At 38.2% G+C, this 17,443-nt stretch overlaps 1 protein-coding gene across 5 annotated transcripts in view; it reads left to right on the top strand.

Annotated features, from left to right (window-relative positions):
- The window catches only part of far1 (fatty acyl CoA reductase 1), a 94,090-nt gene that overhangs the window by 46,699 nt on the left and 29,948 nt on the right, over positions 1–17,443 (top strand). For 4 of the 5 annotated variants that reach the window (XM_043705624.2, XM_043705623.2, XM_087996393.1 and 1 more), the window contains exons 3-9: positions 604–779; positions 2,663–2,842; positions 3,353–3,530; positions 4,872–4,916; positions 6,563–6,690; positions 9,806–9,873; positions 13,728–13,899. In XM_043705624.2, the coding sequence (XP_043561559.1) occupies positions 604–779; positions 2,663–2,842; positions 3,353–3,530; positions 4,872–4,916; positions 6,563–6,690; positions 9,806–9,873; positions 13,728–13,899 (947 nt within the window). The remainder of the gene's footprint in view (positions 1–603; positions 780–2,662; positions 2,843–3,352; positions 3,531–4,871; positions 4,917–6,562; positions 6,691–9,805; positions 9,874–13,727; positions 13,900–17,443) is intronic. The other variant, XM_043705625.2, reaches the window with a different exon arrangement.

Below are 17,443 nucleotides of genomic sequence, written 5' to 3'. Positions count from 1 at the left end.
TTTATAAAGGCCATTATTAAAAAGGAGTACAGTCCTGTAGTTCTAGAAGCCCATCCGCGTGATGAAGAAGGTATAGAAACTGGTGGTGGAAGCCACTAATTCCAACTGCGTCTGCCACATTAAATTCCAAGATGCCGAGAATAAAGAGTAAGGTGAGACCAACCAACTCTATGATTAAGCTGTTTTCATTCTTTTCCAGAGCTAACTCAACGTTTTTCAATGCTTTCTTCTGTACAAGGTCAGGCTATTTGTAGAATATTTTAAAACAAAATAAAGATTTTTTTTCACACATTTACTGGGTCACTGTGTTTTTTGATGTCGAGTGCACTTGCAGGCAAATCATTTTACATAGGAGCTTTCTTGGCTACCTCAAAGCTCTGCTTAACAAGGATTTCTGGATGGGCTTGTGCAGATTGATTTATTGCAATTTTACTGTTGTGTTTTCCAAACTGCATCTTTGGAATTGAGAATAAATACGATGTTGTTCTGTAAAATGTTGTTAATTACTGAATATGTTAGCTTCTGCATGGGTGAGGTAGTTGTAGTTATTCTGCCAGCTGTCTAATGTAGTTCTGTAATTTCATGTTTGTTCTCCCCATGTAGCTTTTTGACAGACTGCGAGATGAACAACCGGATTTCAAAGAGAAGGTTGTGGCAGTGAGCAGTGAATTGACCCAGCCGGAGCTTGGGCTTAGTCAGACTGACAAGGAACTCCTGACTTCCTGCATTAATGTAGTCTTTCACTGTGCAGCCACTGTACGCTTCAATGAAACCTTGAAGTAGGTTTTCCCATTTTTCAAAAAACAAAGTTCTTTTTTTAATGTGTTAATTCACTGATGTGGGCATTACTAACAAGGCTAGTGTACCTTGTTGTTGAACCTCAATTATTCCCTGAGGGAATGGTGATGAGCCACTGCAGTCTGTAGGTGATCCCACAATAATGTTCAGGGGAGTTAGTGGATTTTGATCTGATGACAATTAAGGATTGGCTGATGTTTGTCCAAGTCAGTATGGTGTGTGATTTGAATGAGAATTTTGGAGATGGTGGTATTTCCAATGCTTGCTGCCTGGTACATCAGCCTTTAGAGGTTGGGGGTTTGAGAGGGCACTGTGATATTTGAGACTTGCTTGTCTGCATTGCACATGGAACTAGGGTAGCTGGAACTGTTAGCTATACATTATTGCATATTTCATAGATTTAATTTTATGCACAATAAAATGGGGAAAGTTTCACATGAGCCATTAAATTTTTAAATGGCTGAAAATGGAGCAGCTGAGTTCTTTTCAAGCACCTTGTATTATTGCAGTGTCTCCAATGCCAGATGCTTAAGTATTATACAGTATATGGCAACACCAAAATTTGAAATGTTACCACTCTCAGTGAATCTATCTTTTGAAGTTAACAGGATTTAGTCATGCTAGCCTGTTTTCTGCCACCACCGCATCCCCGCCCCCTGCCTCCCCATTGGAAGCTAACTGCCCCGGTGTAGTAGAGCAGTCAATCTAAATGATTCATAGTTTTTCTGTAATGCAATTTCAATTTTCTGTTTCCTCCTCACCTAGGTTTGTTGGATTGAATTGACTTCTGAGAGCTAAGGTTGTAAATGTACAGTGAGCAAGACTACGTTTAATTTGATATTAAAGCAGACATTCTCAAATTGGTTATTCATTGGTTTTTAAGCTATTTATTTGTGCATTTGCTGTTGTGTAGTGAATGCACTGTTTTTAAAAAAAAGTACCTTTTTTTTCATGAATCTAGTAGAAAAGTGCCTTTATGAAAGACTAAGCGTATTGAGGAAAATTTGGAAATGTTCTGCTTCCTCAACTTTCAGAATCTTATTAGGTTGGAAAATCTACCATTGAAATGTTACTTTATAAGTGCTCAGCAGTTCTGGATAAATTTTTTATATTTTTTATTTTTTTTCATAAAAACAATACTTGTGTAAAACTTCCTGTGCACCTGGCTTTAGAGAGTAAGAGTGATTTTACAGATATGTGCCTTTAAATAAACTTTTGCACCCATTTAAGTGGAAACTTTATGTGCACATTAGCCTGTACTTAACACTGTTGCCCAGCCCCACGTGGCAAACTATAATGTTTAATCTATAATATTGGCATAACATCACTTCAGAACTTTTGATTGGTATTCCCAAACTAAGATCGAATACAGTGAGGTTTTATAGATTTATAGGAAAGCTATATTGTATATTTTAAAAATATTTTTATTTATTCCAAGAAGTGGTGACTTTAAACATGTCTCATGAAATAAAATTTATTCAACAGACTACCTTCAGGTTATGCATTAATGTTGGCCAAATTTAAGTGACTGGTAAACAGTTTGTTGTTTACATTAAACAAATTTACAATCTTGGTGACCTCATGAAGGTCATATTGGAGGAAAATGGCTGATTTCTTGTGACTTCTGTGCAATAAAAGTCTACATCCAAGAGCTTTGATGTTTAATTCTTGTGTTCGTTGTGCTTGGATTATTTTTGAAATTGGGATGTACTTATGTTTTGATTTATTGTTATGACTTAAACTGGGTGATAAATGCTAGACAAAGCCATATTCGATAATGAGCCTATTTTGTGAAAGAATTGGCCAGTATTTTGTCTTGGTGAATGTCAGATATCTGATGATGATCTTTGCTCTTCTCTTTCAGAGATGCAATGCAACTGAATGTAGTTGCTACCCGCCAACTCCTTGCTTTCGCACAGCTGATGAAGAAGCTTGAAGTCTTCATTCATGTTTCCACTGCATATGCGCACTGCAATCGCAAACAAATTGAGGAGGTCATTTATCCACCTCCAGTTGATCCTAAAAAATTGATCGAAGCTTTGGAGTATGTTTGTCTTATTTCTTTCCAGTACTATAATTTACAATACATGAATAATTTTCATTGTTTAGATTATTTTTCTACGGGATACATTACTCCCTTTGATCTTCCCAATTTCCTTCCCCCTCATGTTGTGCGAAAAAGAATTTCAGCTATTTTAAAGTCACTTTTCTGAAATCCAGAGAATGATGATAAATTACTTTTAGCTGATTACGTTTTTTTTTAAAAAAAGGCTTGTATCATATGCAAACAAGTGCTAGATATCGAAAGCAGGCTTTTGCCTTCTGCTGCAGTAAGTTTTTAGATATAATATTACTCTGCAGTTTTGTGTTTGGGTAAATAGAGTACTTGAATGTTCTATCAATTAAGGTGGTGCTCCCACACTACTCTAGTGTTCTCATTATTGGTTTGTTTGAAGCTTTTAGTAGGTTTATTTCATGAGTTTAGTGACCCATGTAAATGGTACCTTTTGATTTATTTTGGAAAGTTTTATGTTCTCCCTTAAATTTTATGTAGGTGGATGGATGATGGCCTTGTTCAGGACATTACAAGAAAACTAATTGGAGAGAGACCAAACACATACACATACACTAAAGCCATGGCAGAATATGTTGTACAGCAAGAGTGTGGAAATTTGAATGTTGCCATTGTCAGACCTTCTATTGTGGGAGCCAGCTGGAAGGAACCGTTTCCTGTAAGTTTTCAATAAAGTGTTAAAAACTTATACAGCGGTAATAGACACCGCATCTTGAATACTGTATTCCATGTACTTCATTGAAGAGATTTGCACAAAATTTTATACTGAGCCAAACAAACAGATTCTATGTCAGAGTTAGGTTTTAAGGAAAAGGTTGCATAGAGACACCATTTTAAGTAAAGAACGTCACAAAGGTCCAGGCAGCAAAAGTTGCCAGTAATGTGACAAAGAAAATTGCAAATGATAGTCATGCTTTAAAACGAGGAAATCTAAGCTGCTTATTTGGTGCAGATTAGATTTGAAACCATAGTGCGTTGTATGACACACTAAAACTCTCAATCCATGTTACTGTTAATGTGCATGTATCGAATGTTACTTATGTGCACATGTCTTTGTGCAGGGACTTGGCAACGAGTGAGACAGTAGTGCTTTGAACAGCTATTTGTAAATCTCCAGGCTTGAGAGGGCAAAGCATAAAGTGTAAAAGAAAAATCATTTCAGTTACCCGGACTTTGTGGGACATATTATGTATCTGCAGTCACTATTTCAGGCTTTGATGGAAGTTGACCAGATTTGTTGTGAAACTTGAAAGGGTTCAGAAAAGCTTTATAAGGATGTTGCCAGGGTTTGAGGGTTTGAGCTATAGGGAGAGGCTGAATAGGCTGAGGCTATTTTCCCTGGAGCGTCCAAGGCTGAGGGCTGACCTTGTAGAGGTTTATAAAATCATGAAAAGCATGGTTAGGGTAAATAGACAAGGTTTTTTCCCCTGGGTTGGGTGAGTCCAGTACTAGAGGGCATAGGTTTAAAGTGAGAGGGGAAAGATATAAAAGGGACCTAAGGGGCAACCTTTTCACGCAGAGGGTGGTGCATGTATGGAATGAGCTGCCAGAGGAAGGGACGGAAGCTGGTACAATTAAAACATTTAATAGGCATCTGGATAGGTATATGAATAGGAAGCGTTTCAAGGGCTAAGGGCCAAGTGCTGGCAAATGGGACTAGATTAATTTAGGATATCTGGTCAGCATGGACAAGTTGGATCAAAGGGTCTGTTTCTGTGCTGGACATCTCTATGACTCTCTGACTCTGTCGATCGTTCTTGCTTTGCTACATTGGTACAACATCTGTCCAAGACTATTTGTTGCTCTGTTTCCAGTGTCTAACGCTGTATGACTTTAGAAAGACCAATATGGTCCAAACTTCCCTTGGGGAATTTCTCAATAGTCATTGTGCAGTACCTTAAGAGAGCATGTTTAATCAGATGCACAGTATATGTTAAATGTAAATAAATTCCAAGCAACTTAGTCTTCAAATCTCTTTTCTTATGCTTTTGTTAAATAGGGCTGGATTGATAATTTCAATGGACCTAGTGGGCTTTTTATTGCTGTAAGTAATACTAAGTTGTATAATTTCTTGAGTGCTCAAATCTGTTATGTAAAACAGACTATCTATTGTGTTCTGTTTTCAGTCACAAAATAAAGTGCTTTTGTAACTCAATACCCTATTTGCGAATGTGATCTCTATTTCAGTTCATCGGCTACTGTTACTTTACGTTGCAAGTCCTGGTGATCAGAGTTGTAGTTTGTATTCTACTATCAGTATTTGAGATATTTGAATAGTTTCTTTATTTAACTCACCAGTATCCCTATAAAATATAAATTATTTTAGAAACCAGTTGAACACGAGAAAACATTGGAGTTTTAATTTTCTTCATAAATTATCTGTAATGCCACAACAGTTAAATTTGGACCATGGTCAATTCAATAATGAAATTCTTTAAGTGATATTTATTTTTAATTCTGTATTTAGGGAAATTTCCCTATTTATTTTTCTAGTACTCATTGTTCCCTTGGCCTAATGTATACAATGGAGAAGAAAGGTGTCCATTTTCAGTATTTTACTATTGATAGCACTGATATGATCCTGTGCCCCATATCTCCTCTGCTTTACTGTAAGCTGCTCCAAGCCAAGTTTGCAAATTTTCTTGCAATCCTCATGTGAAGGATTGATCTTGGTTTTGTCCTTGGGAAACAGTGTGTTAACTAATTGTGTTGTCCTTACTTCAGTTTAATTATGTTTTTCCATTGTTGAAATCAAAGCATGGGTTGGACCACACTAGGTCTACCGTGACCTGTTCAGGGTGTCAAAACTTATGAAAGATACATCGACCTTGGAGGAAGTACAGCGCAGCTTTCCCCGAGCAAAATCTGGAAGTTATTGAATAAACTAGAGTTAGGGTTGTTTTCTGTGTAATGTAAGGGATTTGTGTAATTTGATTCCCATTTTCAAGATTTTAAAGGGAACAGAATGAGAAGAAAGCAATTTCCACTAGCCTGGTCTAGGACTAGTGAACATTGTCTAAAAGTTAGCAAAAATTTCTGTACAACATTGGTAGTGGTTTGGAGCTCCTGTCTGCAAACAGTAATTGCTGCTAAATCAGTTATTGATTTAAAAATGTTTTGAGAGATTTTTGTTAAAGTTAAAGGATCCAAGGCAGGAGTATGGAGTTTTGGCACGAATCAGACATAATTTCATTCAATGCCAGAACAAGATTGAGGGGCAGAATAGTCTAATGCCTATGGTTGCAAATTTTCTTCTGTTATGTATTTTGTTTGTTTAGCAATGTGTTTGTTTTACAAAAATACCCTCAATGATGAGTGAACTTTCAGGGATGCTGCAAAAGTTTATCTGACATTAAATATGTAATTATTCAAACGCTACCATGATATTAATCTCTGGTAACTTTCTGTCCAGTGTAAATATTGTCTTTGCATGCTCTCATCATATAGCCTCCTTGCCATCGGCACATAGCAGAAATTCGTGTGCAGCTCATTGTCTGAAACCCTGTATTTGTCTGGGCAACACTTACTGAATAACTATTTTTCTAGTGATTCCTCTAAGAGTAGCACTTAGTTGGTAAACTTCAATTTTCTAATGCTGCAGTTTTATAACAGTATTGTAAATTGAGTGTCAGAGTTTTTATAATTGTGTATTATTTTCATTCCCTTATATCTAATTGGTTGATCTTACAGGCTGGAAAAGGAATCCTTCGAACAATGAGAGCATCAAACAGTGCAGTTGCAGACCTGATTCCAGTGGATGTGGTTATAAACATGACGCTGGCAGCAGCATGGTATTCAGGTGTTCATAGGTATAGCAGGTGACTCCTCTTAACCTTGATGTGACTATCACAATTTTCATGTCCACCTGCAGCAGATGTGTATGTCAATACGTCTGTACAGGTTGATTAGTAATGTCTACCAGAACTTTAATTAGGCAAGAAATTCTTTGGGATGTGCTCCCTATTTAAGTTACCCTGTCTTTGTCAGGACAAGAAACAGGTAACATGCATGTCAAAAACTTAGACTTGGGAGTCTGCCATTTTTTGTCTCCTTCATGTAGGAACAGGGACAAGATCACTCAGCCTCTTGGGCTTGTTCTGGCATGTGCTCAGATCATGGCTAATCTGTATTTTATCTCCATTTAACTGCTTTGGTTCTGTAACTGTTAATGCTCTTGCTTAACAAAATCTTAAGTCTCAAATTTGAAGTTTTCAATTGGCTTCCAGTCTCTGCAGCTTTTTAAAGGAAGCAATTCTAGATTTCCAGTGCATTTGTGAGAAAGTGCTTCCTGATTTATCCATGAATGACCTAGCTTTTATTTTGAAGTCATCCCAGTTCCAGCAGACTAACTATTTCGCTTTCTGTGTTCTAGGAACACTTCTAGTCATCCTAAGCCTCCTCTAGATCACTCCTTCATCTTTCATACTCCAGAGAACAGTTTTAGTCCAGTAAGGACATAAATAGGAGCAAGATTGGATTGCGTGGAGCCTGCTCCATCATTTAATAAGATCAAATTGTTGAATTTTTGGTTTCAATCTCACATTCCTGCTTGCTCCTCACTTCCTAAGATGCTAAAAATCTGTCAACCTCCTTAAATAAATTGAATGATGGAGCATCCTCAACTCTTGAGTCAAGAATTCCAAAGATTTGCAATCTTCTGAATGCAGGAATATTTCTTCACTCAGGCTTAAGTGATTAACTATCAATCTTCCTTCCCACCCATCCATCTGCTCCATCCTCCTCTCCGACCTATCACCTTTACCCCCACTTCCATCCATCTCTTGCATTCTCAGCTACCTTCTCCCCAGCCCCAGCCCCCTCCCATTTATCTCTCCACCCCAGTGGTTCCCAGCCTCACTCCTGATGAAGAGCTCTGGCCTGAAACATCGATTTTCCTGAACCTCGGATGCTGCCTGACCTGCTGTGCTTTTCCAGCAACACACACTCAACTCTAAGCTCCATCTGTAGACCTCACTATCCCCTTAAATGATTAACCGCTTATTCTGAAACTGCATCCTTTGTTCTAGATTCTCTCACCAGAGAAACCAATGTCTCTGCATTTACCATTGCAAGCTCCTTCAGAATCTGGAATATTCCAGCATGACCATTTTTCAATATCCTAAACTGTCAAATATAGACCCAATTTACTTGGTCCGTCATCACATGACAACACATACATCCCAGTGACCAATCTAGTGAATCTTCACTGTACTGCCTACAATGCAAGTACGCCTTTTCCTTAAACTTGGAAACCAAAACTAGGTAGTGCATTCCAGATATGATTTCAGCTAATCCCTGTACTATTCGAGCAATATTTCCTTATTTGTGCACTCTAATCCTATTGCACTAAAAGCCCAACAAACCATTTGCTTTCCCAAATGCATGCTAACTTTCTTTGTACCTTTTACTTGTACGTTCAGTTATTAAGTATTGAATTTAAAATTTGTTGACAGATTTTTGTTAAATCAAATTACGTACAAGTCCCTCTGAACATCATTTGTAAATTACATTTCTTTTTAGAAGATATCTGCCTTTCTATTCTTATGATTAAAATAAATAATCTCACACTGCCTGGTGTCATACTCCAAACTGTATGTATTGTTCAGCGCTCTCTTTATTTTCTCTTAACAGTTTGTATTCACATCAACTTTGTATATTTAAAGCAAAACTTATACCTTACTTGCTCTCTCTCCATCTAAATCTGGAATGTAAATTGTAAATAACTGAGGCTCCAGCACTCATCCTTGTAGTACTCCAATAGTCACAACCTCCCAAATTGAAAATGTCCCATAAACCCTATGCTTTCTTGCTGTTTGTCAGGCAATCCTCAGTCCAGGGATTACCACTCAATCCCCCAAAATCCATGAGCCCTTGGCTTCTACATTAACCATTAGTGTTGTGCCAAATTAAATGTCTTCAGAAAATTCAAGCATATTATGTAACAGTTGCATTCTTAAACATGCTAACTTTATCTGTTTGATTATGATATATTTTTTGATGTTAAGATTTCCATAACAGTGGATTCTTCTCAATTTCTTCTGCTGAATTTGTATTGTAACCCGTCCAAGGTCTGTACAACCTTGCTAAAGTGCAGTACTGAGAACTGTATACAGTATTTTAGGCAAAGTCTATCTTAAGAGCTGTGGACAATTAATCGTAGCCTCAATTAGAATTAACTTTATTGTCGCATGTATTCACATTGCGTACAGTGAAAAGTTTACAAGTTGCCACTTACAGCAAAGGTACCTAAGTATAGATTCTTAAGTACAAATTCTTTGGGAAAAAAAATTAGAAAAATAAAGACAATGGTCTAGTATTGCAGACTTTTGTGCCGCTTTATGAACAAAACTACAAAACCATAGAAATAAATTAGAAAAATAGAGAAATAAGAAGTTCAAAATAATCGTCTTTCCAACCCAGTCCATGCTGGCACCTCGCCTCTAGACCAAGCTGGACTTCATTTCGAGGCTGGAGTGCTGGGAGTCTGCTTGGATTCACCTCGAGCTGGGAGTCTGTGCTGGCTTCACCTTGAGACCGGGAGTGTGCAATAACTTACCTCCCATCCTCGAGCCTCAAGTTAAGAAGAAAGAAGGTGGGGGTTGGGGGGGAACATAAAAAGAGAGGTAAAAAAGAAACAGATACTCTGTAATATTTCGAAGTAAAGGTTAATAGTTCATGATATTTTAAGTTAGTATTTGTACCTGCCCACTTTTCTTTTGTTATGGATGTTCAAGGTAGAATCCTTTGTGTGTTCCATGGGAAAATCTGCAATTTGTTTGAAAAGGGAATCCCTGAGACACAATCAATCAGCAACCCTCCAGCAAAACTTTTTGTATTGGCTGTAGGCTTGAACCATTGTGATATTTGAGGTGAATTCTGTTAAGATTCAGACAATGACATTGCATTTATCTTTATTTTAATTTTTCCTTTCAGACCAAGAAACATTTTGATTTACAACTGTACTACAGGCGGCACCAATCCTTTCCACTGGGGTGAAGTTGGTATGAAGCACCATTTATCATTCTGTTGCATCAATGTTAAATTTTTGCCATTGATTTATTTACAGTGTAACTTCAGTTCAGTGGTATTATTGCTTGAATAACACAGTGGAATATAGTATTTTACTAATCAGCTATGCCTGTAGCAGCAATGAAATGTTCTAACTGAGATGAAGCAAGAGGAGTATTGACACTAGTAAAATTGAATGTGCCACTTATCAAGGGTATTTGGCCTGATGCATGGCTGGTTTTCCTGTATGGTTTGGAAGCCTGCTTTGGTTTCATGATTAATGGAGTTTGTAATCTGATACATCTAGCTACTTATTTTCTGGTTAATTTCCTGTGTGACAATGCTTGTACAGAAAAGAAAGTCACCACTACAACTTAAATAATCCAGTGAAGTTGGAAAAGTATATTTTTACGTACGTGTTAATGTAGTGAGCAGAATATTTAAGAGACTCAGATTCACTTTCCTTCACTCTCAAACAAAAGCAATTTCATTTGTAAAGTTGTGTTACTAAATTCATTCACTTAGGTTAAATCTCATTACGAAATCTCAAGATAGATTTCTGTCAAACATGTTGTTTCCAACCTGATCGCCTTGTCTTAAAGCTCCACTTCTGAGTACAATGGATTGAGAGGTGATGTTTCCTCTTGTGTGATCTTCCCATGTTGCTCTTCAAATTTGAAAGGATTCAAGTCCAAGCATGATGTCTGATTAAGTGATTTATAAGTTAGCTTATAAATAAAATGGCCATTGACTTGCTTCTCCAGTATAATTATAGTAAATAAGTTATTTGCTGTGAGCTTAAAATGCATAAATAATTTCAATAGGTGCCAAAGGTTTCATGTCACAGGCACAAAGTGCACTTGAGATTGAGACAGGCGATGTAAGACCCTGAGCTCAAGTTGTGTTTGAAGGTATAATATCTAATTCAGAGATACTTCTGTATAGAAAAACATGTCCATTAAACTACTTGTTCTTGGAGGTTAAGTCTCTTGACTCCATTGGATACAGTATAGCTAGTATCATTAGGTAACTCTTTTACATATAGTGTGTGTATCCATGTACTTTCCCTGTGCCATTGGATATTTTGTTTTGTCTTTTGTCACTGTATTTCATGATATTTTCCATAAATACTGTAAAACTTGGTGAGGAAATGGATTAGACAGAAAAGATGATTGCCAGTTGGCTTTGCTAGCTTTGTCACAGCGGAGGGTCATTTACACCCCCTATTTCAGCTAACTAAGAAGCCTGGTTTCTTCCGTTTGATGATGATGAGAGTTTGAAGTGTTTGCAAGAATGAGACTGCTTAATATTTCAGCCAGAAGTATTAAGTCGTTGATCCATCTTTGCTTTCTTCGGAGATCCCCATCATCTTGCAAGCCAGTCTTCAATCATTTGATTCACTCTGCATGGCTTGAAGAAATAGTCAAGTGCATTGGATACAGTAGTAAAGGCTGTGAGCACTGCTAACATCTTATACTTCAAAACTATCTGGGCCTGTAGTGAAGCTGCTCCAGGACAGCTATATTGATGGCATCTCCCTGGCAATGTGAAAATTTCCCTTGTATGTGTACTGTCCACAAAATGCAGGACATATGCAATCCAACCAATTTTCACCCCATCAATCTATTCTTCCAACAATAAAGCAATGGAATTGATATTAAGCGAGGATCACTGACCAATGACTTACTCATCGGAGCTCAGTTTGGAGTCTGCAAGGTCTATACAATACCAGACCTCATTACAGCCTTGGTCCAAATGTGGACAAAGGAGTGGAGTTCCTCAAAATGAGTGAGAGTGACTGCCTGGGCATGGCAGCATTTGAATATATGCAATATTAAGGAGCTTGGGCAAAATAAAAGTCAGTGGAATTTTTTGAGTACTCTCTGCTGGCAGTACTCATACCTGGCATAAAGGAAAAATGTTTGGTTTTTGGATGCCAATCATTTCAGCACCTGGGTATCATTACAGTACTACCTCAGCAATGTTTTGACCTGGAAATTTTCAGCAGCTTCATTAATGACTTACTATCCAAAAAAAGCCAGAAGTTGGGATGTTTGCTGATGGCACTGTGTTCAGTACAATTCTCAAATTCCCAGACAACAAAGCAGTTTCATGCAGCAAAGCCTGAACTGAAGTGACAAGTATCTTTCATATCAAATAAATACTAAGCCGTGACCACCTCCAACAGTGTCCAGTCACTCCCTTAAACTGATTTTGGTTTGACCATTGTCAAATCCCTGTCATCAATATCCTGTTGACCCTATTACGCAGGAATTGAATTAGCCACACATTGTGTCTGCAGGAGCAATTCAGAAACTGAAAGTTATGCAGGTAGTAATTCATCTGACTCCCAAAGATTATCCATCATCTATAAAGCAATCAATCAGAAGTGGTATGGAATCCACTACACTCACTTAAATGAGTGCAACGTAAAACATTCACTCTGTTTGCTATTAGTGCAGTTTGTGTCATCTACAAAATCACTAGAGCAAGTTGCTAAGTCTCATTTGATAGCACTGCCCAAATCTGCTAGATCTGAAGGAAAAGGATATTCAAGTTTTAGTTTCCTATTCCTTCATTATTTCTAGGTCAAAATCCTAGAACTCAGTCCCAACTGTACTCTAGAAGTACATTGATACCAGGGATTAAAGAAGGCAACTCACCTCCAGTAATTTGAGCAGTTATGATGTACAATAAATGTTGGCCTTGCTAGTAATACTTACATCAAGAATTTTTTTTTCAATCTTTGGGTATTGGTATTGTTCACAAGGCTGGTGTTTATTGCCCATTACTACACAGGTGAGTGGCTGTTTGAGAGTAGTTAAAAAGTCAAACATCTTGAAAGTAGCAGGCCTGATTAAGTTGCACTTGTACAAGAGCCAGACCTGGTAAAGACTGCAGGTTACGTAGCTTAAAGAACATTTGTAAACCCAGATGAGTTTTTACATCCACCTGATGGTTACATGGTTATTATTACTGATATGAGGTTTTTATCCCAAATTTATTTATGAACAGGATTTAAATGCTCCTCCGTTGGTGGAATTTGGATTCGGGTGTTTCAATCATTAGTACAGGCCACTGGATTACTGGTTCAGTAACATAAGCATGAGCTAACATACCTCCAAATAAATAATGAATAAAGAAAACAAAATATATCAGGACTTTATTCTGCTGGAACATATATGTGAACTTGGAAATCCATCTGAGTTCACTCACATGGTATGCATATTCTATTGCTACAGTTTGGTGTATTTTGTTTCATCATTCTGCAGTAGTTAGAATTACATGTTCAGAACCAGTTATGTTTTGGTGCCTGGTTGGTGAACAAACATCTTGCTTTATTTCCTGTGGCATCAGACCTGTTGAACCTATGAAATACCTATTATTTTGAATGTCAATTTGGCATGGCTTTTTCTTTAAATAAGAAAAAAATTTCAATTCAGGTGTTCCTTTCCAAGGCTACATTTGCTTTTTTCTTTCTGGTCCAACTTTTATTTTTCCAACTGAATCTGAATTAAATGGTAGTACAACTAGGCCTGATTAAGTTGCACTATTTATCTGTTTATTCACATTTTTAAACTCTTTCTTACACAATAACGGGAAAAATATCAATTAAATTTATCAGAATAGATTAGAATGCAAATATGAACTTGTTGCTGAATGGCTGCAGTAAATTTATATTTCCCGGTAAAATTACATTCTGACAGTAGTGCCACATTGTGATGACCAAAAAAAAATTACGCAGTGGATATCATGTTTCTTTTGTAGCCATAAATCTTTGGCCTCACTAGAGGTTTTGAGCAATTATGAAAAATTATTATACTACCATGCAACTTTTCTTCCTCAGAGTACCATGTAACATCTACTTTCAAGAGGAATCCTCTCGAACAGGCTTTCAGACGGCCCAATGTAAATCTAACCTCCAATCACTTGATCTATCACTACTGGATTGCTGTAAGCCATAAGGCCCCAGCATTCCTGTATGATGTCTACCTCAGGCTTACTGGAAGAAAACCAAGGTAATGGTGGCTAGCTTTGTCCTGTGCTTTATCATTAACTGAAGCAATATATATTTTATGAAAAAACCTCATTGTTTGGTTCCACTTCAGGAAAGCCTCAAACTACACTTTCTGTCCAGCTATTTGCTTGCAAAGATTCTTCAGGGTGAGGCCATCTAATTTTAGCATCTGTATGTACTGATTGGAGGTCTGCAAGTATCTAATTCCTGGATGGATGATATAGAATGATGCCGACATTTTCTAATTATAGGTGCCATTGAAATCATTGGAACTTAGAAGTGTTTAGGAAATGCCAATATATTTCAACAAATTCTTCAGATTGAATGATACATGTATGTCGTGCACCTCATTTGCTTTATCAGATTTCAATATGAGTGGGTGTTGGGGACAAGAAAATAATTTTGGTAAATAAATTGTTTTTCATCACCAATTGATCATAATGCCCTGTGCAGCAGCGTAGAGAAACTGACTGTGTTTTCAAATTCAATTTAAATTTTCCAGAGCGCAAGATTTGTGGGCGGCACGCTGGCACAGTGGTTAGCACTGCTGCCTCACAGCGCCAGAGACCCGGGTTCAATTCCTGCCTCAGGCGACTGACTGTGTGGAGTTTGCACGTTCTCCCCGTGTCTGCGTGGGTTTCCTCCGGGTGCTCCGGTTTCCTCCCACAGTCCAAAGATGTGCAGGGTCAGGTGAATTGGCCATACTAAATTGCCCATAGTGTTAGGTAAGGGGTAAATGTCGGGGTATGGGTGGGTTTCGCTTCGGCGGGTCGGTGTGGACTTGTTGGGCTGAAGGGCCTGTTTCCACACTGTAATCTAATCTAATCTAATCAGGTTTTGGCCAGATCCCCAATTTGTCACGATCCCAAGTAGATACCCCAAACTGTTCAGCTTTTGTCAGAGAAGGAAAGAATTGGCTTTGTTACTTTATTGAATTTATCCCCAACCCCACCACTCAGGCTTGGTTGCAATGAGGTTTGCTCTAGAAAAGTTGCAGTCCCTTGTGGGTACCTTTCTTCCAAACCCAAATGAACTTGTGTTTTCAGTGGAGCCAATTTAACCAGGCATTCTTGAATTAACAAAGTGAGAAAATACTAAAGAACAAGTGTGTGCAATTAAAATGAGTTCAAAAAGATATAATTAAAGTATATCACACAGGTCACGCTCTGAATTGATAATGAAGAGCAGATAGTTGAATGTTGTGATCATTGCAATGGAGACTTTTAGATTCCCTACAGTATGGAAACTGGCCCTTCGGCCCAACAAGTCCCTCTGAAGAGTAAGCCACCTAGACCCATTCCCCTACCCTGCATTTACCCCTGATTAATGCACCTAACACTATGGGCAATTTAGCATGACCAATTCACCTGACCTGCACATCTTTGGACTGTGGGAGGAAACCGGAGCAATTCCACGCATACACGGGGAAAATGTGCACACTCCATACAGACAGTTGCCCGAGGCTGGAACTGAACCTGGGTCCCTGGCACTGAGGCAGCAGTGCTAACCACTGAACCACCGTGCCGCACCATGGTTACTGGTCGTATTATGTTGGGACTTGAACAGTCGAATTTTGATATTCCATCAGTCACGAGATCATAGCCCAGTCTTGAAGTTTCTTTGACACTTTAGACAAGGCATTTAATTTACATCTGCAGTAACGTTTGGCTGTATCAGCCCTGTTTTAAAATATAGATTTTGGAATAACAAGCTAAATATCTCCACAGTATTGGAATCTGACCCTGTCATCCTAACAAGTGCCAAGAATGCCACCTCCTAAGTTGAATCCAAATTTTCGTTCTAAGTAATAAACACCTTAATATTTCCCATTTATTCTGATTTGAGGCAGAAACCTAATGATGGCACCTAATCGATGCAACCCATGGCTGAATGGAAAATGTGCACTTTGAAACTGATTTCTAAACAAAATGGTGGGAATGCTTTTGTAACTTGACTTTGAAGCCTGGACTTTGAATGTTTTACTGTCCCATGAGTGTCTGGTACACTTTGTTCAAAACAACAGTAATGCTTATTTTCTCTGCAGAGCATTATGTAAATATGTCCTTCAAGATGAATCCTTTAGAACGGGCAATGAGACGCCCAAATGTAAAACTGCGGTCCAATCCTATTTTGCATCAGTACTGGATTACTGTCAGTCATACAGTACCTGCGTTGTTTTATGATGCTATTCTCAGGCTGACTGGTCACAAACCCCGGTAAGAAGAGCTCAGTGGAGAATAGCCTTTGCATTGGATGTGTTTTGGGAGCACATAACATGGGCTTTAATGGCATGGTTAATGCTATTTAACCTTTTGCATTTATCTTGTGTATGAAGTAGTGTTGGTCTACTAATCTTAAATTTATAACTTGCATGCTCCTCCTACTTCATCCTTTCAAATTTTACTAGGGATCTTTAGGATAAATTTAAGATGGATTTGTTGAAGCACTGTGATATGACGTCGGCACATCTGGCCAGCATACAAAACCTGCTACTCCAAGTCTTGACCCTCTCGAGTTTAGACGTATGATTAGGATGGCTCTGAGAAGGAGGGAAGATACTTCAGCAGCAACCAAATACATTGCAGTGTAGCTGCACACATCCAGGCAACTGTTGAAATGTGTTTTGTGGATGGTGAGCAGGCTTTGGGGAGGCAGGATGAATGATTTGCAACACAATTCTTAGCCTCTGACCTGCTTTTGTAACCACAGAAGATATATGGTTAGTCCAGTTTAGTTCCTTATTGCTGATAATCCCAAAGATGTTGATTCTTTTTCTTCTAACTAAGAAAACTGCATTGACGTGTAAGACTTGAGCAGTCGATTGCTGTAGCTGAAAAGCATTGTAAATTAATTCCCTAGGATATCAGCTGAAACAACGTAAGTGTAGTTCTGTCAATAGTAATGGTTGAGAGACTGGAACCATCTATGGATAGATGCTAGCCCAAAAACATCAGAGTGCAAGCTTAAAACTGGTCCAACACTTGCGTTTCCTCACAGAAAAGAGAGGAGATCACTGAACATCTGTCTATAGAGGGCATTTGTGAAGGAAGTCCGAAGTATTGTATGATGTTGATGAGAGCCTGGGCTGGGCGAAAGATGCTAAGCAAGGCCCAACTTGTGGAAGTTTGAATAATCAGACAACTGAGAATAAACTCCATGGTTGGGGAAAGGCTTCTCAGACAGGAATATGAGTCAGGAAGAAAGCAAGAAACAGGAAAATCTTCAAGCTGATAATTTTCTGGAGAGCTGTAAGTGACATAGATTAAAATGGAAATAGTACATATTAGGCAGCATTGCGTCAAAGTATGCAAGAGATGTAGGGAAAGGGCATTAGCTTTCTAAGTAAAGGTGGAACAGCAATTTCTTTTATCCATTCATGGAATGAAGACATCACTGGCTAGGCCAACATTTATTACCCATCCCTAATTGCCTAGAGCGCAGCAAATTCTCAACCACTGTGCTATGGGTCTGGAGTCACAGGTAGAACAGACCAGCAAGGATGGCAATTTCATTCCCTAAAGGACATTAGTGACCTATCTGGGTTT

The sequence above is a fragment of the Chiloscyllium plagiosum genome, unplaced genomic scaffold (assembly GCF_037043375.1).
Source record: "Chiloscyllium plagiosum isolate Xiang-an unplaced genomic scaffold, Cpla_swu_hap1 HiC_scaffold_18, whole genome shotgun sequence".
Taxonomy (NCBI): Eukaryota; Metazoa; Chordata; class Chondrichthyes; order Orectolobiformes; family Hemiscylliidae; genus Chiloscyllium; species Chiloscyllium plagiosum.
This window is presented reverse-complemented; position numbering and strand designations above follow the sequence as displayed.